This window comes from Ambystoma mexicanum, chromosome 2q (assembly GCF_040938575.1).
Source record: "Ambystoma mexicanum isolate Mex_15411 chromosome 2q, UKY_AmexF1_1, whole genome shotgun sequence".
Classification (NCBI taxonomy): Eukaryota; Metazoa; Chordata; class Amphibia; order Caudata; family Ambystomatidae; genus Ambystoma; species Ambystoma mexicanum.
The window spans coordinates 638,514,849-638,537,339 of record NC_090924.1 but is presented as its reverse complement, the minus strand read 5'-3'; the positions used below and the strand labels follow the sequence as shown (position 1 = coordinate 638,537,339).

Sequence of the window (22,491 nt, the reverse complement as noted above, 5' to 3'; positions counted from 1 at the left end):
ACCACAAGACTGATACTAGGTTTATACAAAAGGTAATTAATTGATACACAGAAAAAAGTATAAAAACACATTATAAAACACATAATAAAACAAAACAAAAGACTGTTAATGTAACAACAGAGGGTAGATCATTGACTAACACTCATAGAGCAAATCAATATGTCAGAAAATCAGAACAAATCATGAAAACATTTGTATTGGACAATAGTCTCAGCAGAATTACTGTCTGTATTTCAAGGTTATGGCACTTGTATGTCTCTCACCTAAAGTGGGTCACACACAGTTTTCTGGAAGACCCTTCCTAGGGTTTTCCACATGGATACATGAAACATGATCTTAGCGCTTCATACAAAGTCGACATATCTTTCGGCCTACAAAGTCCATACTGCACCATCCTTCGTGCTGTTGGTTGGAGATGTTAAAGAGGCCTTCTTCAGGGCAAACAAATTGCTTCTATTCGGGAAATCAATCCTAACCCAAACGGTCTAATAGTCGTTTCCTCACTACAAAAAATATGTTAAAAGACTAATATCAGGAAAACAATTCAAATGTAAGAAAATTGGTTGTCTTGTGGAAGGGATTGACAGGGCAAAAAAACTCAATAATGCCCAATTTGTGCACTAACCTTTAAAACAAATACTCTGGGACTTGAGCTTTAGATGGCCGACCCTTATATTAGTGTCTTGTCTTCTCAGGGGCCTTACAGGCTACCTACAAAAAAGGCAGATTTAATTTAGCCCTTATTGTTATGTGATATGTTATTTGCCTAGCACGTAGTTTAACAAATAGTTCTAACTCACCTGCAGTTTTGTCTCAACAACACGTTTGGGGATGTCTCTTCTTAATAATCTTCCTATTTGTTGTAAGAATTCAGTTCTTATTTTGATCTGCCACCGTTCCGGTGTGCTAAATGTGTGCAACACCTCCGATCTGTTGAAAAGTGAAATAGGTTATACTCCACTTACTTACAAAAGGGAGACGGCATTAGCTGGGGCATTACTCTAAAACCTCCAGAGAATTTAGTGTTAAATTCAGGCTATTTATGCAGCTAGAAGACCTTTCTTAAATGGTCGGCTTCATTCCACTGAAACGGCTTGCATTTTAAGCTATGTAATTTCACGATATGTTTTAACAGAGCGAAGAAATGTGCTGGCGTTTACTTGCTCAGATCTCAAGCTACTTATTCACCCCCGTGCTATTCGCGATTACTTACCGTCTCAAAACGAAAGAAGCTCCTTGTTAGTACGCGTCCACTTGTAACGTTCAAAAGGAACTCGAACGCGTGCAAATCCGTTGTGTTTTCATATCAGGAAATGGCGGTCATGTGATACACCAAACCCTGTGTCATGTGATATGCTATTGGCTCAACATTGTTAATTCCTATTTTTATGTTCATGTTGCGGTTTTACAAGGAGAAGTTACTGATGTCTATTCCATTTCTAATTTTTAATGCCCAGACGAGGGAAACCTCTCTACTTTTAATACCGCAACCAGACCAGCTCCACCTCACTGATGAGGCCCAACAAGGCTGAAACATGTGTATGGGCTTGCTGTTGGTAATCATGTTCAGAAGGGAATTGCCATAACATTTCGGTGCTGGACTGCCCATGTGGGCGGGACAAAGACTGATATGCAAATGGCTATTTCCCATCTGTGAAAGGTACAGTGAGCAAAAAGCAGATGGCTGCAAACTCTCAAAGTGGTTAATGAACAGGTTATCGTGCTGTGTTCTTTCGAGAGAGGGGCGCCTGCTACCTTTTTTGTAATTTTGGAAGGAACTTGGGGTTGGTCACCCTATGTTACCTGGGGGCAACCAGACGTGGACTCCCTGCTCACTGTGCTTAGAGGGGCACAGCTCCACCTCACCGATGAGGCCCAACAAGGCTGAAACACTTGTATGGGCTTGCTGTTGGTACTCTTGTTCAGAAGGGAATTGCTATAGCATTTTGGTGCTGGACTGCACATGTGTCGGGACAAAGACTGATATGCAAATAGTTATTTCCCATCTGTGAAAGGTACAGTGAGCAAAAGCAAAAAGCAGATGGCTGCGAACTCTCAAAGTGGTTAATGAACATGTTATCATGCCGTGTTCTTTCGAGAGAGGGGCGCCTGCTACCTTTTTTGTAATAATCAAGTTTGTAATTTAATCGCTGCAAAGCAATATTGTTAAGTTCATGCTTTGAAGTCAAAGTATGCGAGTGAAGCCGTTCATGGGTTCGACAGGTTTTTACTAGGTACAGACTTTAGGTAAATACATTAGGGCAGTCAGGTAAAATACATAGGCAGGGAGAGACATCCACCGGCCCCCTCTTCCATTCAGTGCCAGGTCCCAACTGTTTCTCTAGGAACACTCACAGCACAGTAGAACATTCATGCTAGTTCCAGTTCAAACATTCTAGATCAACACTCCAGTTACGACACAAGCACACATACCATGGACAGGGGCAGATAAAAACCTAACAAATATCTTAAGAGCTCATCGCTACATAAATGGTTAATATCAACCCTCACCTTATACCACATTTCATCTATCCATTGATGACTCAACTCATCCACCCAACGCCCACGCATCGTGGCTGGTCGGTTCTTCAGCCAGTCTGTGGGTGATGCAGCTCTCAGCATCCACCCGTTAGCACACCTGTAGAAAGTTCTATTGCGATTGGCGCCTCAGCTCAACTTTGAGCTACAGACTCCCACAGCCCAGCATGTGTCTTTCCTTGCCTCACACGAGAATCATAATGTATGCTCTGCATTCCTCCCGCTGCCAAGCACAGTAGTAACAGGTGTCATTATTACCGCATTTTATGCTACTCCTTATATCGACCTCGGAAGGATGAAGGTTTTTTTGTGCAGGTCTGGAACTTCCACCGCAGAATGCACAGAAAATAACTTGACCCTTAATGCCAAGCAGAGGAGTCGCTGAGGCATTGCTAAGGGGTCGGGGAGCAGGGCTGAGGGGGTTATAGCCCCGGGTCTTTTGGTTGTAGCCCCGGATAGAAGCTCAGGGACTATAGCCCCGAATCCCGCCAGTCCCGACATTAGCTTAGCCCCTGATCTTTTCCAGACCTAGCAACACCCCGGGCGCTGACAATGACAGGTCATGCAAAGGGTGTCCTGTGCAACCGTGTTTACTTTCTTTACTTTCTTAAGACTGGAGGGACACTCCAGACTTAAGAATCAATACCGCCAATCACACTCATCCAAAGTGTGATTGGCGGTATTGATTGGCCGTGCATCAAGCAGGGCTGTGTACAGGCAAAGTTTAGCTATGCACAGTTTTTGGAAAGGGGGTGCATGCACGCCAGCTCAATGAATTCCCAAATAAAGGATTGATGCCTGCAGGATAGCTCAATGGGATACGCGCTTGCATGAGACAAGCAGTTAACTTGCATTTCGCAAGTTTGAGTTCTTGCAGGGACGACCAGTGGCGTCACTCGGGTGGTTAACACCATGAGTTACCGCACCGGGTGTCACCAACCCTAGTGACGCCACTGTGCACTCGCCATCCCCTTTGTTTAGCCACAGCTTCAAAAAATAAAAGTTTACCCCAATAGCCTAGCCACTCATCACTTACCTTCTCAAGAAACATTCCTAAAACCCACTAGACCTAAATAACTATGAACACATTGTGCTTTCACTGTGGTCATACAAATTAACAAGACATTGGAACCCATCATTATCCATAAGATCCCTATGAAATATAAACTAGGTGTTAAATAAATTGGTGGCATCATTAAGGTGCGTCCACTTCTCTACAATGTAAGATCAAGGAGGCTGTAAATGAGTGGTCTACACAGCATGGCTTTGGCAGATGTGATTAAGCTGCAGGTTTCAAACAAAATAACAGAGTTCAAGTAATCAACAAACAACACGGCAGCTGGGCCCTTCTCATAAGCACAGTAAACATAAGCCCAATGCCCTGTGCCCCTTCTGTACCTGTTTTTCAGAACGCCAACTCAAAAACTACGCAACATCCGCAAAGACTTGCTGAGCCTGTGAGCTGCAGCCAAACATTGCAAGCAGCGCCTGACCTTTAACCCTGTGAATAACAATTCCACGTAGTGCAAACACTGTCAGAAATGTACCGGCCCAACCAGGCTTAATGAATTAAAGAAAAGATATCCTTTTTATTAAAATGTGTGTAATGGATTCCTTTTTTACAACTAAATCAAAATTATGGCAAAAAACGGTGCAATTTTATACGTTACTGTTATTAAAACGTAACATTATAAATTTGGATGTGCTACACCGACATACAACTGTAAACAACTACATTTCAAAATGGCGGCTCTGTAGGAAACAAAATGGCTGACAAATTCAGTGAGGTAAAGAGTGCAAAAGAGGGTGTGGTTTGAGGGAAGATGGGTGGGAATGGCAGGAACATCTCATAGATTTGACTCAAAGATGGTCATTAAATGGGTGGGACACATAGCCAAACAACACAAATCTATCCTCATATGTCATCTGCGTTGAAAAGCATTAGAGACCCGCATTCAAAGCCCCTATTTCAAGCTCTTATGTTAAAGCTCTTATTTTAATGACAATAGTTTCGGCTTAAAGGTAGCGCTTTTAGCGCCACCTGATACCCAAAACGAATAAGTCCCATTGAAAGTATAGGGACTTTTATGCAAAGGCATTTCCTGTGGTTGGGGGAGGGCACGGGAGCTGCAGTGAATTCGACTCCCCCGCCCCAGAGCTACTTATGCGCTAGATATTAGGGAAACGCTGCCGAGCATCATACATACTGAAATAAGGCACCTCTGAGGAGCATTGTACGGGTTGTATACTGCTCAACAGCAGTGAAGTAACTTTACTGAAAATGTTGGGGGGGTACATGACATCTGAAGAAAAGGTGCCCCAGCCAAATTAATGGGGACAAAATGGTGTGCCATGAAAGTTGGGGGGGGACAACTGCAAAAGGCGTGTTGGTTGAAAAGCAAGTTCAGGCTCAATGGTGGTCACTTTCCATGTACTTCTGCTCTACTAAATTCCGTGGTTTTGTATAGTGATAAAATAAAACAAACCTATACATTTAGAACTCTAAAACTATGGAAAAGAAACAAAGGCATCTATACATATGCCAAGTCTCACTTAAGCATTAAACCTTAGATATGAATCACTCAATTTGAACCAGGGGCTACGGGCACTATTAACAAATGTGCATGAACATCATTTCATAACCAGTAAACAGTAACTTTATTTATGTGTTGCTTCTGTTAGTAACTAAACTCTGGGTATATGTTTTATAATCTTAAACCTTTGCTCACGATGTGAAACTGAAAGTCATGCAAGGAGACGTTCTGAACCAATGGTGGTGGCCTATGGAAACGAAAACTGTTCTATTGTGAAAGTTAACATCAAAATGGTGTCCAGAGCTGACCATACATGATCATTACTGTGACTTGAAGTGGTTGCAAGCAGTGTGGCCCTCTAAATGGGCATTGAAGGTTGGATCATTTTTATTACATCTGGTGCTGATATACAGCTGCAATTAGACTGCTGGAAGTTCTCTGTTCATGAAAAGGGGGTAAACGTCCAATGAGGGTGGGGAAGCAGCAAGAATAGAAAGCTGTAATCTTGTTTCCCCAGATTCAATCGCTCAGTGAAAACATACAGCAAAAAGTCGATTACAAAGTTCCAGTTACTGGCTTCGGTCGGGCCCTGCTCCAAAGTCCAATCAATGCCCCTGATATTTTTCTTCGGGTGGCAGGTTTCACGCTTGGGAAAAGCCTGAAGGTTTAGGCAGGGGTTGTACCTCTTTGGCTTGGATTGGTTTTCGCACATCTCAAAGTCAGGCATATATTTCCTGTCCTCTCTGCAGTACCCTGCTCTAGGTCCCCGGTGCCCAGGAGAGCCTCTCTCTGACCCCACCTGTTGTACATGCTCTGATCTCTGGTTCAATTGCACTGCCTCATAGCGCTTCCCACCAGATCCACATTCTGGCCTGGACTGACTGGAACCACTCTGATCTTTCTCTCTAGGGGTGCTTGGTTTCCTCCCACCTCTTCAGGGTATAGTCTCCCCCTCTTGCTTTTCTGTCTCTGTCACTAATGTTAAGGGCTTTCACCCATTGCCCCTCCTGGCCTGTTGTTTTTCTGATGGTTCTTCTCCAACCTCCCCACACATTCTCTTTCTAGATCGAATAAAGTATCCACCAGCCTCATCATATATCTTCACCTCCTGAGGATAAATCCCCTCCTCCTTGATATAAGCGTCTGCCTCCACCCTCCTAATTTAATTCCTCCAACCTCCAATTCTCTCCTCCAGATGGCCCTCTCCCCTCCTCCAACCTCCTTATATCTCTCTCTATTTCTCTGATGGCCTGTATCCTCCATTCCCCAACAACTCTCTTCTCCCTGATGACAACTCTCTCTCCATCCAACTCCAGCTGTGCCTTACTGATCTCTTCTTAGTACTCCTCTCTCTCACCACTCTCTGCCAAACTCATTCCTCCAACTCTTACTCAAACTCCCCACCCTGCCTGATTGAATTGGCTGCTTTTTATAGAAGGGTCTCTCTTCCCCTTGTATGGTGCATAATTATATTGATAATGATTAATCTGCGTACTGAGGGCTGTGCTGTTTTGTTAGTGGGTCATGTGCTGGCTTGAAGAGAGTGGGTCTGAGGTTACATGGAGGCCTGCCAAAATCTTGGATTCCAGAATGGCATTTTTAATATTGATATTGATATTTTATTTATATCACAAGTGTTTCAGAGCATGACAAGGCAAGGGAGGGGAACAGGGGAGAACAAAACAACGATCTTACTAGGCCCTGTGACATTGAGAACACGCAAGTGCATGGGCGAGCGGGAGGGGAAAAGTACATGGAGGGGGGAGAAGTGGAAAGTGCGGAGCAAAAGAGAAACAGATAAATAATAATAAATAAATAATAAAGACAACAAACAGTGGTAGTGCAGCCAGCAATTGGCAAGTGCTGGGTTTAAGGCAGCAGGCAGGGTGGCAATTGCTGGGTTTAAGGCAGCAGACAGGGCTGGTGATTTCCTCACACTGCAAACGATACTACCATTGCCCGCATTAGTCTGCATCCCTCAATTCACCTGCTGTGTGACCCTCGGGTTATAAACTATTCTGTTAAGCATAGGAAGCTGTCTGATACATGTAAGCCTCTTTCGTTATGGTGAATGTGTACATTTGTAATTCCCACAACACTGCGAGAATGGGGTTTGTTTGATTCTTTGCTTGTGCGTTACGTGCAAATCATGTCCTCCTTTTTTAGCGCAACTTTGTAACTACAGGGATTAGGTGGGCTGTGCAAGGCTGATTCACAATGTGAAGTGGTTTCTCTGGTATAAGTCCCCAATTTATTTCCTGTCTCGTCAGGGACTTTGAAATGTTGTATGGTTGTTCCGTTTAAGATAGAGGCTTCCTTCATTAGGCTAAATGCTTGGGTCTTCTTAGAGGGTCTGAATGGCTCTCAGAGTGTGTTCACCTTGTGGGAACGAGTCTGAGGGTTACTGGCATCTCCTTCTTTCTGTGGTGGGTGGTCAATGGTACGGTTGGGAAGATAGTGTGGGTCTGAAGGCCCCATGACTATTTCCCTTGTGGCAAAGGAGATTGTCATGGGGGCCTGTCTCATTTGTGGTCCTGTATATTAGCGTAAGCAATGTGGGTATGGATGCCCCTGTGACTGATCCTGCATATCAGTTGCTGTTGTGGGGGGGGGGGTAAGAATTCCTGTGAATACACCTTGGGGGACCCTGCAAATCAGTATGGGATTGGGGGAGTAATTGCTTGTATGTCTGTTCCACAGGTGACCATGGGCTTCAATAAGGATGATGGTGTTGCAAAATCTCCTATGACTACCCTTTAGAAGGTGATAGATATCTAAAGGGTTGGGAAGTATGAATATGCTCATGTGACTGCTCCCAGGTGGTCATATGTCTATGTATGGTTGGAAAGGATGCATATGCTTCTGTGACTGTCCCCTGCCTTAGTACAGGGGCCCTGTTGGGGTGGTCTGGGAATCCCCTGTTTACATCCTCTGGGGCGGGCCAACATCCATTACCTCGGGGTGGCCCCCAGCCCCTTTAACTGCCCTGCACTCAGTCCCCAAGATTAGGGAGCGGACTTCGTCGTAGTGGGAAACAGCCAAACAACTCACACAGACTTTGGGTCCCTTCTCACATCCCATCTGTCTCCTTGCTATACTCCTAACAAAATCTATGTATTGAATAAGAAATTAAATGTTTGTTTGAATCATTGTGAGAAGCATAGAGTAATACAGTGTACATTAATTTAATTAACCTGTTCCTTGCGAGGACTAATTAGTAGAAGTATTCTACTCTATTAGCTCTGTTCACAGCTCACAAAAAGGTGCATATGTTACTCCCAGCACTGAAGCAGTACCACCGTGAATTGTGATTGCTAAAACAAAATGCAAAGCTGACAATATAGGACCCACCTGTGAACACCACCAAACCTCCTTTTCGAATAAACTTGGCAAAACATGGGAAACATGTAGTTGTATGTGCCTTATGAAGCTTATTCATGTTTGGATATTAAAAACATAGATAGCCATCGTCTTTGTAAATTAGCTTTCCATTTAGGTAGCAATAAGCCATGCAAATTCCATTTTTGAAATGTAAATATGTATATCTTGTTGACAGTCTCCCCCTGAACTCTAAAATGCAAACAGAAATATCCAAAATAGTGCCGAAGACATAGTACAGTGTTAGTTATTTTAATGCTACCATCCCTAGTAGTATGCACCATGCAACAGGGAGTAAACACGGACTGTATAAAGCCAATTCAGCAGACAGAGCCCTTCTGTTTCAAACATGCAAAATAGCAATGATGGGAAACATCACATTTTTCCGGGTGACCCCGATGATCTGACAATATTTAAAAACATTGACTGGTCCTTACTTAATCGGACATGCAGTAGAGTGACCGAATAATGGCAGTATTATTAGCCTTATCAATACAGCAGTACGGGTATGAACCCGCAGATCGGTCTGAAGAGTGTTCCCTCGCCAGAGGAGAAAAGCACGAGCCAAACAGAATGCTGTACTTATAATTATCTGTACATTGCATCCCAGCGCAATCAAGTTCAGAAGATAAGCAGTCTTCATTTCTGAGTAGTGAAATTGGGGAATGGCACAGTTTGTGTGTGTTGCGGTAGGGAGTGGGGTGAATCAACAATGCTTCAGTTTAGTTTCTCTCTGCATGTCCTTGCAGTCCAGAAGTTTGTCAGAATCTAGGGACAGTGTGCCCCCTCTTTTAAGATGAAACTACATCTACATCTAAGCTAGCTGCAGCGCCTGTGAGTGAATGGTGAAGTGTGCAGATAATTCCCAGAAGAGCGCAGCCCAAGAGTGATCCAGCATCCCACAGCTCTATAGCTATCTCCATTCAATGCCACCAGGCCTCAGGACTTTCCAGGCGAGGAGATACTTTTCAAAACCCACCCTTGTGTAGGAATGCACATGGTTCCAACAAGCTTTCTTTCCTAAAGAACCTGGCCATTCGCTGCTCAGGAAATGAGTGGAAGAGAATTGACTCTCCTTTCGCAAGTGATTGTTTCAACTGTAAGGAACCAGGGGTAAGACTCAGACACAAGGGCATTGTGGTGGTTGGCGAAGACTTTCATTAAAGTAAAAAAAAAGGGTTGGAGAAAGTCCTATCTTGCCGTAACTCTTAAGAGGGATTTCCCTGCCTAAGGCGCCAGGACTGAGTCCAAAGGGCCCCAGCTTGGGCCCGCTGGCACTCCCCTGGGGGAAATGATGCCTGCCTCTGGGGTTGCTGGGTCGGACCTGGCTCCTTGGAGGTAGGCATCATGACAGTACCCCCCTCAAGGCCCCTCCCAAGGTTCTTCCCTCCGGGGGTTTTGGCTTGTTCGTAAATCTCCGGTGAAACCTTTGTACTAATCGAGGTGCGTGGACATGGTTACTAGGCTCCCATGATCTCTCCTGAGGTCCATATCCCTTCCAGTCAACAAGATAGAAGAGTTTCGACTTTACCACCTTGGGGTCTAAAATGTCTTTAACTTCGAATTCTAATTCCCCTTCAATTTGAACTGGATCTGGAGGCTTGGACAATCGGGTTCCTGGTTGTACGGGCTTCAAAAGTGATGCATGAAAAACTGGATGAATACGCATGTTGGACGGTAGATCCAGTTTAAAGGCCACTGGGTTGATTATAGCCTTGATGGGATAAGGTCCTATGAATCTGGGATTGAAGGTTCGCGGGCCCTTGAGGGATAAATGTTTAGTTGCTAGCCATACCTGGTCTCCTACTTGGTAAGGAGGAGTTTTACTTCGGTGCAAATCAGCGTTTTCTTTATACTTTTTCTTGGCTTGCTGTAAATGAGTTGCAGCTTCTTTGAAGGCTCGGGTTATTGTGGAATGCAGATGATTCATTGCAGGCATTTCCAGGGTCATAGGTGGATCTATGTCAGAGGTCCGAGGATGTTGACCATACAAAGTATAAAAGGGGGTTTGTCCGGTTCCTGAATGCACTGAATTGTTGTATGCATATTCTGCGATCCAAAGGATGTCTTTCCAATTTAACTCGGATTGGTGTAACATGCACCGAAGATATTGCTCGAGAGTCTGATTGGTTCTCTCGGTTTGTCCGTCGGTCTGGGGGTGGTGGCTGGTGGATAACCGCACATCTATTTGTGCTAGTTGGCAACACTTCTTCCAAAAATGGGAGATAAATTGACTTCCACGATCCGAGACTAATATGGAAGGGAAACCATGTATGCGAACTATATTCTCCAGGAATTCCTTGGCCAAGGTGGAAGCAGAAGGCAAACCCTTTAAAGGGATAAAGTGGGCCATTTTGGTGAATAGGTCCACAATTACAAGGATTGTGTTGTAAACAGCACAAGGAGGCAGGTCGGTTACAAAGTCCATTGACAGGGTGTGCCATGGTGCCGGTGGAATATCCAAGGGTTGAAGTAGGCCGGCTGGCCTTTTCCTTTGAGCCTTGTTTTGGGCACAAATTCCGCAAGACAGAACAAAAGACTTTATGTCCTTTCTCCAAGAAGGCCACCAGAAGTGACGTTTGATTTTTTTCCTCCGTTTTAGCGATACCAGGGTGTCCTTCCATTAAAGATTCATGATGATGGGCAATAACAAGTTCTTGGAATTCTTTACTTGGCAGAAACAACCGCTCCTGGAAGTAGGGTAAGTCATCCTTAACGGTGTAATGAGGACCCTTCTGACTCCATTCCAATAAGGTTGAAGAGTCTAGAAGTTGTTTTACTTGTGTTTGGATGTCCACAAAAGTTTGCAATGAAGTTAAGCCTAAGATTCTTTGCTCAGATATGATGGGCACAGGTTCTAAGCTCGAATTAGGTTCTTCCATGCCAATCCGGGATAAGGCGTCCGCTTTTCCATTCTTGCAGCCAGGGCGATAGGTAATTACAAAATCAAATTCCGCAAAGAATAGAGCCCATCGGAGTTGTCGTGAAGATTGAGCTTTGGCCGTCTTTAAATACTGTAAGTTTCTGTGGTCCGTAATTACGGTAATGGTGTGTCTTGCCCCGAGAAGGTAGTGACGCCAAGCCTTGAAAGCAGATTTGATGGCCAGTAACTCTTTATCGGTAATTGCGTAGTTGATTTCAGGAGGTGAAAATTTTCTGGACCAAAAGGCCACTGGGTGTAGTTGGTTAGTTTTTGGGTCTCTTTGCGACAGGACAGCTCCCATGGCCGAACTGGATGCATCGGTTTCCACTATGTACGGGAGATCTGGGTGCGGGTGTTTCAATACAGGTGCAGAGGTGAATTTGGTTTTCAGGTCCTGGAAGGCTTGTTCGGCCTCAAGAGTCCATTTGAAGCGTTTGTTTTTCTTTAGGAGAGCGGTGATGGGTTGTTCTGTTCGGGAAAATTCCGGGATAAATCTTCGATAGAAATTGGCAAAGCCGAGCATGCTCTGATCTCCCTTCACCGAGCTAGGAGATGGCCATTTGAGGATGGCGTCCACCTTTCGCGAGTCCATTCAAATCCTTGAGGTGTCAGGATGAATCCGAGAAACTCAACTTATGTGGTATGAAAAACGCATTTTTTGAGTTTTGCAAATAGTCTGTGCTGGCGCAATTTCTCAAGAACTGCCCTAACATGTTTTCTGTGATCAGATTCTGAAGAAGAGTACACCAGGATGTCGTCAATGTAAACAATGACACAGACATCGATAAGTTCCCGAAGAACATCATTCATAAAGTACTGAAAGGCGGCAGGTGCATTGCACAACCCGAAGGGCATCACCTGATATTCGAAGAGCCCAAATTTGGTGCAGAATGCAGTCTTCCATTCGTCGCCTTCTTTTATGCGCACCAGGTGATAAGCTCCTCGGAGATCTAACTTGGTGTACACACAAGCGTCTTTCACCTGGTCGATAAGCTCAGGGATCAAGGGCAGAGGATAATGATTCTTAATCGTTATTTTATTTAGGGCGCGATAGTCTATACACGTTCTAAGGTCGCCTTCTTTTTTCGGCACGAAGAACAGAGCTGAAGAGACAGGAGACTTGGATGGGCGAATAAAACCATTGGCTAGGTACTGATCTAAATACTGACGCAAATGCAGGTTCCCAGGTTCCGTAAGAGCATAAATCCTACTACAAGGTAGTTGAGCATTGGGTACCAGATTGATTTGGCAATCATAAGACCAATGGGGAGGTAACGTGTTAGCCTGTTCTTTCTGAAAAACGTCTTGGAATTCTTGGTATTCTGACGGTAGCTGTACAGGGGTGGAAGTTGCTGAGGCTAGACCCATAGCTGGATTTCTTGGATAACAAGTTGGTTCACAATCAGGAAAACTTATATTCTTTGCTTGCCAGTCAATTCTGGGATTATGTGTTTCCAACCAAGGAATTCCAAGAATTACTTGAAATTGTGGGGCCTTGATCACATCAAACACGATTGTTTCCCGATGTCCATCCTGACCCACCAGAGTCACTTCAACAGTGGAATGCGTTACAGGCCCTGAGGCTATTTCGGTTCCATCTACTGTAGTGATGACATCTTGGGTTACTTTCGGGCGGAGAGGAAGCTTAATCCTGGAAGCCAATTCACGGTCTATGTAATTTCCAATAGCTCCACTGTCGATGTATGCTTTTATAGCATGCAACTGCTGAGGCTGTTTTGGGTCCACGAGCACCATTGGCATGACAAAATGCGAGGTCAAAGAGTTAGTTTTGAAGCTCGGCAAGCGGACCCCTACGCTTGTCGGGCTAGGTCGTTTCCCGAATCAGGTGTCAATAATTCATTATCAGTAGCTCCAACCACCTTCTTAAGTGGTTTAACTGGACAATTTCGAAGAAAGTGACCGGAAGTTCCGCAATACAGACGAAGTTGCATTTGCCGCCTTCTCTCTCGTTCTTTCTGCGTTAATGGTCCTTTAACACCACCGATTTGCATAGGTTCAGATACGTCGGTACTCTTGGAGTTAGCGTGGGTTTTGATCGGTACTCGGTTTTCATACTTGAACCGATCTGCTTTTCTATTTTGAAGTCTGTGATCAAGTTGAACCACCAAGTCTATGTAGTCTGCGCAGACCTGGGGTGGGTTTACTATCTGAGCTAGAACATCCTTAAGCTCTCCGCGCAGGCCTCGATGAAACAATGTGATCCTTTTGTTTTCTGGCCATCCAGTTTCCACAACCAGTCTGTTAAAGGTGGCAATGTAGGACAGAAGATCCTGATTACCTTGTCGTAAGGATAGCAGTTCGTTATCAAGGGCCTGTCCTTGAGAGTGTCGAGCGAACAATCTTTCCATGCTGGCCTGGAAGCCCTGAAAATTCTGGAGAATGGGATCATCCTGATTTACCAATGGAATAGACCAATCGGCAGCACTGCTACTGAGGTAAGATAGTATAAAGGCTACCTTGGTCTGATTGTTAGGGAAGGCTCCGGGTCTGCATAGAAAGTGTAAACGACATTGGTTCATAAAGACGGCATATTTCTTGGGATCCCCCACAAAACGTTCAGGCGGGGCCAAAGGCATGTGTCCAGGTAGATTAAGTTGTACCGGGTTACTCAAACCCATTGATGTGGAAATGTCTCCGGAACTAGGTAAAGGAGTGTGCCCTGCCTGGGCCTGTAATAACCTTTTGGCTAGGTCATCTGTTCTTTCCTTGGAATAGATCAGTTCTCTTTTGAGAGCGTTAGTCTCCTGGCGGGCTGAGTGCACCTCCGCCCGTAATTCCCCCAAAAGCTGGGCCAGCTGGTCAGTCTCGGAAGTCTCCATAGCGCCCGGGTGGGAAATTGTGGGTAGGCTTCGCGTTCTGTAACGCTCACCTGATTCCCACGGAGGCGCAGGTCTGGCTTCGAGTGCTGATGCTTCTTCAATGGTGAAGCGCAGGACTCTGAAGATGGACAGGAAGGGCCCCTCTACTCATGCTTCTCCGGCTCGCAGGAATATTCCCCTGTGCGTGAAAAGGGAGTATTACCTACTGACTGAGTTATGCTCAAGCCTCCCACTCTCTTCCAACCCTCCACGATACCCTTCCACGATTCCCCGTGAAGTCTCACCTTAGGGTTAGGAAGGATGAGCTCTCCATCCTGCTTCTGATGCAGGGGCGCGTTGAAACCCAGTTACTTCACTGGATTGAGGATTGATGGGAGTTCAGGTAAGCTTGACTATTCAGGTAAGGCTCTGTAAAAGTTCTGTTGCAAGTTCAAAAGTCCAAGCTTAATAATAATGTTCATTTTCTTTTTTCCCCTTAGGGGCCGGGGTTCGGAATGCCGGAGATATGGCGCCGACCCGAAGTGAAACGCGCAGTTCCAGTAAATGACAGGTGAGTTCTGGATGAGCGCTCGGGTAATGTCTTTGCATTCGCTCATTCAATGTCTTTGTCTTTTTTCCCCATAGGGGCCGGGGTCCGGATGCCTGGAAGCGGCAAGACCCGAAATGAAATGGGAATGACCCAACAGGTAAGACTTAGAAGGAAACTGAGCTTTTCCTATTCCCTTCCTTCTCTCACCTTGTTCTTGTCTTTTTCTCTCTAGGCTCTGGGAAGTGGCTGTGGATCCGGATGATCGCTGCTGAAGATGGTGGCGTCCAGGAAAGGTGAGTGAAATGCAGCGCTGCAGCGATCGTAGCGAAATGCTTTTAAAATGATGTCTTCCTTTTCAGGATCGTCGATGTGAAGTCTCTGTGGTGCTGATTTAGCAGGTAAGGTCTTTGACTCTCTTTGCAGGTGACCCAGGATACTGACAGGCGTGGCTGAGGTCCAGATGCAGGAGCTGACACGGTGAGCGTCCAGCTGCGAGGAGCAGAACAACACGAAGAGTGAGTTGCTGATCCGGTGTGGTTTAAATAGCTTTGGATGAGAAGTTCCAAGTGTGTATCCTTCCTCCGATTAGGTATGTATCCTTCCCCGACCACTCCCGGGTGGAAAGTAGTCCCACAGGTAAAGTAGTTCCATTCAGGCCTCAAGAGGGCCTGGATGTGGCAGCATGGTCTGCATCAGGTAAGTGCACATTAAAACACTTGCACACATGTCTAGCTTTATGAGCCTGGCGCCTAAGGCGCCAGGACAGAGGTCCAACATGAGCCTGGCGCCTAAGGTGCCAGGACTGAGTCCAAAGGGCCCCAGCTTGGGCCCGCTGGCACTCCCCTGGGGGAAATGATGCCTGCCTCTGGGGTTGCTGGGTCGGACCTGGCTCCTTGGAGGTAGGCATCATGACACTTACCTGCTAATATGCAAATTCAACCCGTCTTTCATGTGTCACTTTTGAAGCCAGTGCAACCAGGGACAAGACTAACCAAGCCACCAGACCCCATCCTTATAGACGGGGAACCTGAATTTGAAGTTAAGAACATCCTGGACTCCAAGATGGTGAAGTCAAAACTTTTTTATTTAATCGACTGGAAAGGTTACGGACCACAGGAAAGGTCTTGGGAACCTAGTGACCACGTGCATGCACCTCGATTGGTGAAAAGATTCCACTGAAATTTCCCAGACAAACCAAAACCACGGGGAAGAACGACTTTAGGAGGGGCCTTGGGGGGGGGAGTGCTGTCATGATGCCTACCCCTGGGGAACCAGACCAGGTCCAGCAACCCCGGAAGCAGGCATCAAGTTATTTTGAGCAAGCCCAAAAACCCCTGGTAGGGGCTGTTTGGGTGTGGTCCTGGCGCCTATGGCGCCAGGCTCATAGAGTAGAATTTACCTGATGCAGACCATGCTGCAAGCTTACCTGATGCAGACCATGCTGCAGAGCTCCAAGCCAAATGAGGCTTGGAAGGGACTATTTTACCTAGGGACTATTTTTTACTCGGGTGGGGCTGGGGAGGAATACTTACCTGGGACTACTTTGGAGGCTATTTAAACCACACCTGAAGAGCAGCACACGCTTCGCGTTATTTTGCATCCAGCAGCGTAACGCTCACCGTGTCTGCCAGTCTTCTGCTACGCGAGCCTCGAGTCTGCAGCTCCTAGAAAAAGGGAGGAACAGAAGGAGAAGAGGTTAGAATAAGAGCAAAACCTTCGATCCTTACCTGAATTCTGGATCCACCGCGCCTTCGAGCTGGAAGAAAGAAGCATTTTACGCGCGCCGCCTCGCCTGCTGCAGCACCACGCTGAACTCACCGGCCTTCGCAGCATCCTCACGATCCATCACATCCTTCTGCACGTTCCCGCCGCACTCTGGCACCTAAGGGGAACACAAGAACAGCAAAGGTGAGCCAAGGGAATAAACAGAGGTAATAGTAACTACCCCCATAGACTTACCTGATTACCGCCGGGGGTACTATTCCTCTTCATGGGTCGGCTCAGTCTCCATTGCATCCTCGCCGTACCCCGGCCCCTAAGGGGAACAAAAGGACAACAAGGTGAGACAAAGGGACAAACAAGGGGAACTCTTCTCACCACAATAGACGTACCTAATTTTACCACCGGAGGCATTATTCCCCGAACTTCATATTTTCTCTCCACAACTGAATAAGGGAGCAAGCAACAGGTTACATGCTGGCCTTATTTTATTGAACTGTGTAGGATAAGCCAAATCCTTACCTGAACTTTGTCAGCTACCACGAGGAACTCTTCGCTGGGGTCAAGCTGCAAACTGCAAGGAATCGGACAAGAGTGAAAGTCAGATATGTGAACTCTTACGAACGACATACTTTTTGGAGTCAATATTGTTCTGGAACTCACCAATTCCTTCAAGCCAGTGAAGCAACTGGTTATCAACGCGCCCCTGCGCTCAATGCAGGATGGAGAGCTCATCTTTTCAAACCATCAGCTGAGACTATAAGAGGGGACATCAAAGGTGATCTGTGGGGAGAACAGCGGGGGTGGGGTGATTTACGCTCAACTCCACGGGTGGTTAATCCCCTTTCTCCATTTGCAGAAGAATATTCCTACAGGCCAAGCAAACGAAGCTAGGTGAGCCAGTCCAGTCCATCATCTCGGTCCTACGCGTCACATTGGTGGAGACCGCAGCTGTCCCGTTCAGATCGACGCCTCTGTGGGAGCCAGGTGAGCATAACATCTTGGCCCTCTTGGCAGTCACAATGTTCAAGTTCCAGGAGGAATAACTCACTTTCCCTGGATTTCACACACTCAAGATGATGACTCCCTCTTCTTGATCTCAGTTTATATGCAGAGTATTGGCAAACTTGAGAGTGAGTCCCAGGCCCTCCTCTGTCAGTCTGCTAACTCTCCTCCTTTGCTTCAAAACAAATGTCGTAACACAATTGGGTGCATGTACCAGACTTGCAATCAGTTTGCCTTGTGTACTCTCCTGCCAGGACTTTCTCAAATTGCTCACTTGTATTTGGGTGTGGGTCCCAGACTCGCAATCAGGTTGCCTGGTGTACTCTTCTGCCAGGACTTTCTCAATATGTAGAAGTTCCACGCTTTTATATTTTCTTCACTCAACCATTGGGTTATCGACCCGCTTTCACTTGTTTCATCCAACAATTGACTTGGCTTCTTCCTCTTGCAAGAGTTGCGTCGGCTGTCCGGTACCCACAATGCCTTGCCTTTGTTCCACAGGTTCCTCTCCTCTTGGCCTCTACGTAGTGAACCGACTGTGCCTCCGGGAGCTTTCTTGCTCTCTGCTGTAACTTGTTTCTTCTCCTATTCCCAACCCACATCGGAAGTAGTGGTTCTTCATGTTTCTTGACATTTGATGTTTTTAAACATCCCAGAACATATCGGATCCTTCCAACAATTAGAGCCAGTCACTCCTACTGTGCGCTTCCTGGCTTCAGCACTCTGAATTGCTCTAGTGCTGTTCTTTGTCTCAGTCATCTTACTACAAGGGTATGAAAGAGCCTTGTCAGTCTGGACTGGATGTTCTGGTTGTATATTAGAGTATGCAATATGGGAATGGGAAGTTAAGGGATTGGTGCCATACCCTGAGTGGAAAGGGGGATACAATGTTCCAGCTAGCGAGTTCACCTACATCCCACGAGGGTTGTATACCCCCATATGGTCCTCCCTCAGACAGCCAACCCCAGGGTTAGGATCAGGTAGTGGGTGCCTTTCCCTGGCCATATGGGGAGAGAGATTCCCAGAGAGTCAATGATGATGTCGATAGATTCATCACACAACACATCCACACTAAAACTGACACCCAGTTGCCATTGAAGGCCTAGAAGCCAGACCAACCCTTAGCCAAAGACATACTCATATCATACTCCATGGTGTGAGAAAATGTAGCACATCCACTCCACCCGGAGAACTCTTATCTGAGAGCAACACACCCCTGGTGACACAAGCTCTCGCCTTGTGACTACCATTAGTACGGACAATCCTTGGGAACAGTGAACCTTCTGCTTCACAAATACTGCAAAGCATATAAATACAAATATTCTCAATCTTGAGCAAAAATTCCTTTTTGTTTTTGAGTCACAACCTAAATGTCGTGGGGCCTACTGGCGATTCTCAAGTCAAATTGTTGATAATGTAAATTAAAAGGACAAGTGTGACTGGACTGTTAATTTAATGATGTGTCCAAAAGCGCTGCAAATTATCCACTCAGGTGTTGAAATATCTTCTAAAAATTGAATCTCTTTTTTTTACGATATTTACAGCTACCATTTTGAAAAATGTCCTATTAGCAGATTCATACGTATACTTAGGCAGACTGCACATCTGCAAACACTCAAAGGAAAGATGATCAAACGAAATGTAATTTTGTCAGAGATGGTTGCAAAGGCATTGTACCGTTGTTTATACGGTGCAAGCCCCTTGTTCACTCAAGTATACAAAGGGTTTCTTCTTGTTACAATGAAGAGGGCATTGTCCTACTAGGGGTTCCAGGGTCGAAATAGACGTATGTGCCACACTTTACTTTGCAGCACTTATTTTGTGACTAGGCAGGGTTCGTGGGCATGGTCTGAAGCTCATGCTACCGCATTCATCTGGAATATATGCCCCCTTTTGCACCCACCTCGTTGGGCACAGAAGTGAGCAGACAATGTAAAACCTTCACAAGCTCCTCTTCAATGTTTGTGCATTGGTTAGATGTTTTTTTGCAGGGAAAAGGGGTGGGGGGAATCAGAAACCAAGGCTTACGTTGATCAACCTAAAATTGCAAAAGCGGCCCGCCGGACACTGGCTCCTGACCATGTCCAGGCTCGGTTTCTCCTACGCACAGTAGGAGTGACTGACGTCTACACATTTGCCTTGCGTGGCGCACAGTAGGAGTGACTGGCTTCAACACATTTGCCTGTCACTTGTACCAATTTTATTGTTCCACGCATGTTTATTGTGCATGCGTGTAACATTTATTGAGGAGTATAAAATATTGGCGCTCATTGACTGCAGATCACCCTTTCCCTAAACAATTTGAATTGGACATTCCTGAAGAATAAAACGAAACAAAACAGCTACATATGTCCTTTTCTGTCGTTCAATCCACATACCCATTCGTCCAGATCCCCCACTGCATACAGCCGAACTGCCGGGTGTTCATGGCGTTAAGTCACCATTCTTGTATTAATGTGTTGGGGATGGATTATGCGGCTGATAATCTACCATGCTGTGGTCACTGAGGAGTGAAGCTGGGATTTGAACTGACAGTTTTGAGAAATGAAAAGTCAGTTCTTTGTTTATTTATTTATTAATTTTAAATTCTTATCACTTTCTTCTGCTTCCTCAATTATATATTACTATGTTTCTATAAAGAATAACTCAACATGTTGCAATAAAGCAAATCGTGAGACGGCCATTTACCACACCCCTTTTAAAAAGGAGTAACATATACAATGTGCTGCCCACTGCTTGATTTCAGGAGAGGGATAGCTATGCCACCCAATCAGTCTTGACTGGCTCGATAAGTAACAGGCACAATTGTCCCCATGGGAGGCAAGTATATAATTATGAAGATAAACTTTTTTTCATATGAATTATAAAGCACTGCCTTTTTGAACAGAGACAATGTACAAAAGGTTTACACCTGCCCAGATTGTACAAATGCCAAAATAAATTAAATAAAATGAACCAGGAGCATTTAGGGAACAAGTTTGTAAAAAAAAAAAACTGTTAATATTGTTCTACTTCAACTAACTATTTTAACTCTATTGTGCTTTTCCATTATTGTTTTAAGCAATATTTGTGAAGTTCCCGCAGTCAAGACGTTGAAGGAATTAGAATTTGCGTAAGTAAGGCATGCTCCCGTTTTTAGCACTTCATCAATTAAAATGATATAAGTTCGGCGTGTTTAGCATTGTGTCCCAACCAAAATATTTTGTGGTAAAATTAATAATTTGTATTTTATCTACTGTACCCAATGTTAGTCAATCTGTGTTTCTTTCCTGCACGATGTACCAAGTTCATGTTTTTTTTATGTCAAAACAAGGTTCTCCAATGTTCCATCTGAAAAAAAGAAAAGGCCAATACGCCTGTACTAATTGGTGCTATCATATTGAATGTTCAGCAAACCACACCCACTTGCTAGATAATACCTAGAGTATTTTATTTCAGTCATCTAGCTAAGGGAGAGATCAGCTCAACAACAGTTTTAAGACTTACATTATACATACCACTAATGTGAGATCTGTGTAACAGGCCGGGACACAAAAGGCTTGATTTAAGGAATTTTTAGCACAGTGCAAAGTGACTTTGTACTAGTGCAAATTGACTTTGCACTGCAACAAACACCCTGATTTACACAACAGTGCAAAAATACACTTTGCACTTTTCTGTAAATCAGGGTGTTTGTTGGACAGTGCAAAGTCACTTTGCACCAGTACAAAGTCACTTTGCACCACACTAACAATTCCATAAATCAGGCCCAAACTGTGGTACGTGAAGCGGCTCTGAACCTCAACATCATGCAGTGTAGCAAAGACAGGGCAGGATGAAGCATGCTTCTCTGCCAAAGCAAGCCCAAGCTTTAATGTCCACCACTATGGCCTCTCTCTCAACGCTGGTAGCCTCTCATGGACAGGAGTCACCTCCTGGGGCCAGATTACAGAACCCTTGCACTGGTGCAAGTGCAAAGTTGCACCCTATTAGCACTAGGGCAATATTTGCACCGTGACAAGTGTAATTTATCTCGGTATAAGAACTAGGGCAGAAATTGCCGTAGTGAAAAAAGTATGCACTTTCATGGAATTTTTGCAAGCACTAGAGCAAACTTGCAAAAATGCATTGAAAGTGCATTTTATTCACTAGGGAAATTATTTGTGTCTAGTACTAGCTTTGTCCTAGTGCTAATACGGTGCACCTTTGCACTTGCATTAGTGCGAAGTTTCTGTAATTTGGCCCCGGGTCTCTTCAGACATTATGTCCCAGATTCAGCAACATCTTTAGAGGTCAAAAAGTCATCTGACAACATAGGGTGTCAAGACCTACTCGTGGCTGTACAACATATTTGCACATCAGCCTGTTCATAAATGCAAACACAATCATATTCTCACTGTCTAATAAAAAGATATGTAGGAATGTTGTGTGCTTCTTGATACCCATACAACAATATAGAGGGAACCACTGGATTTGGCTTCTCAATCCTATGATACTAAAACTGCTATTTATACAACTGTCATGGGTCATTAACAACTCAACAGATAAACACGTATTACTAATGATAACACTTTCAGTCATCATCTCATGCAGATAATATTCTCTTATAAAATAATGATTATCTAGTAACTCTGCCGGACCAAAGGAGCTCACTGAATCCTTCCGGAAATGATCAGGGCATACAATCCATTGTGGTAAAAATGTATTTGGTGATGTCAGTATTTGTATTATGTTTGCCAAACACTTCCTCAGGCGAGACTCAGTGCGGATTAAAAGCAGCATATTTGTTTTTCACCAAATACCCTCCAAATAACAACAAACCTTACAATAAAAATCAAAAATGAAAATGCATGAACAGGTGGATGTTCATTGCTATATCTGTCATGGATACTATTCTCTGGACCTTGACTTTGCTCTTCTATTGGATACAGAAACGTGGTTAATTGGGAGCAATACTATCCAACTTCTAGTGGAAATGTAAGTCTTTCTGAATAACAGTTGCAAAATGAAAAATATTACATCTGGAGTGACATGGCTTAGGCACAA

General features: G+C 44.8%; 1 protein-coding gene across 11 annotated transcripts in view; it reads left to right on the top strand.

Moving 5' to 3' along the window:
- CIITA (class II major histocompatibility complex transactivator) overlaps positions 1 to 22,491 on the top strand; it is an 807,875-nt gene that overhangs the window by 682,994 nt on the left and 102,390 nt on the right. For all 11 annotated transcript variants that reach the window (XM_069647820.1, XM_069647816.1, XM_069647817.1 and 8 more), the window contains one exon: positions 20,528 to 20,578. In XM_069647820.1, the coding sequence (XP_069503921.1) occupies positions 20,528 to 20,578 (51 nt within the window). The remainder of the gene's footprint in view (positions 1 to 20,527; positions 20,579 to 22,491) is intronic.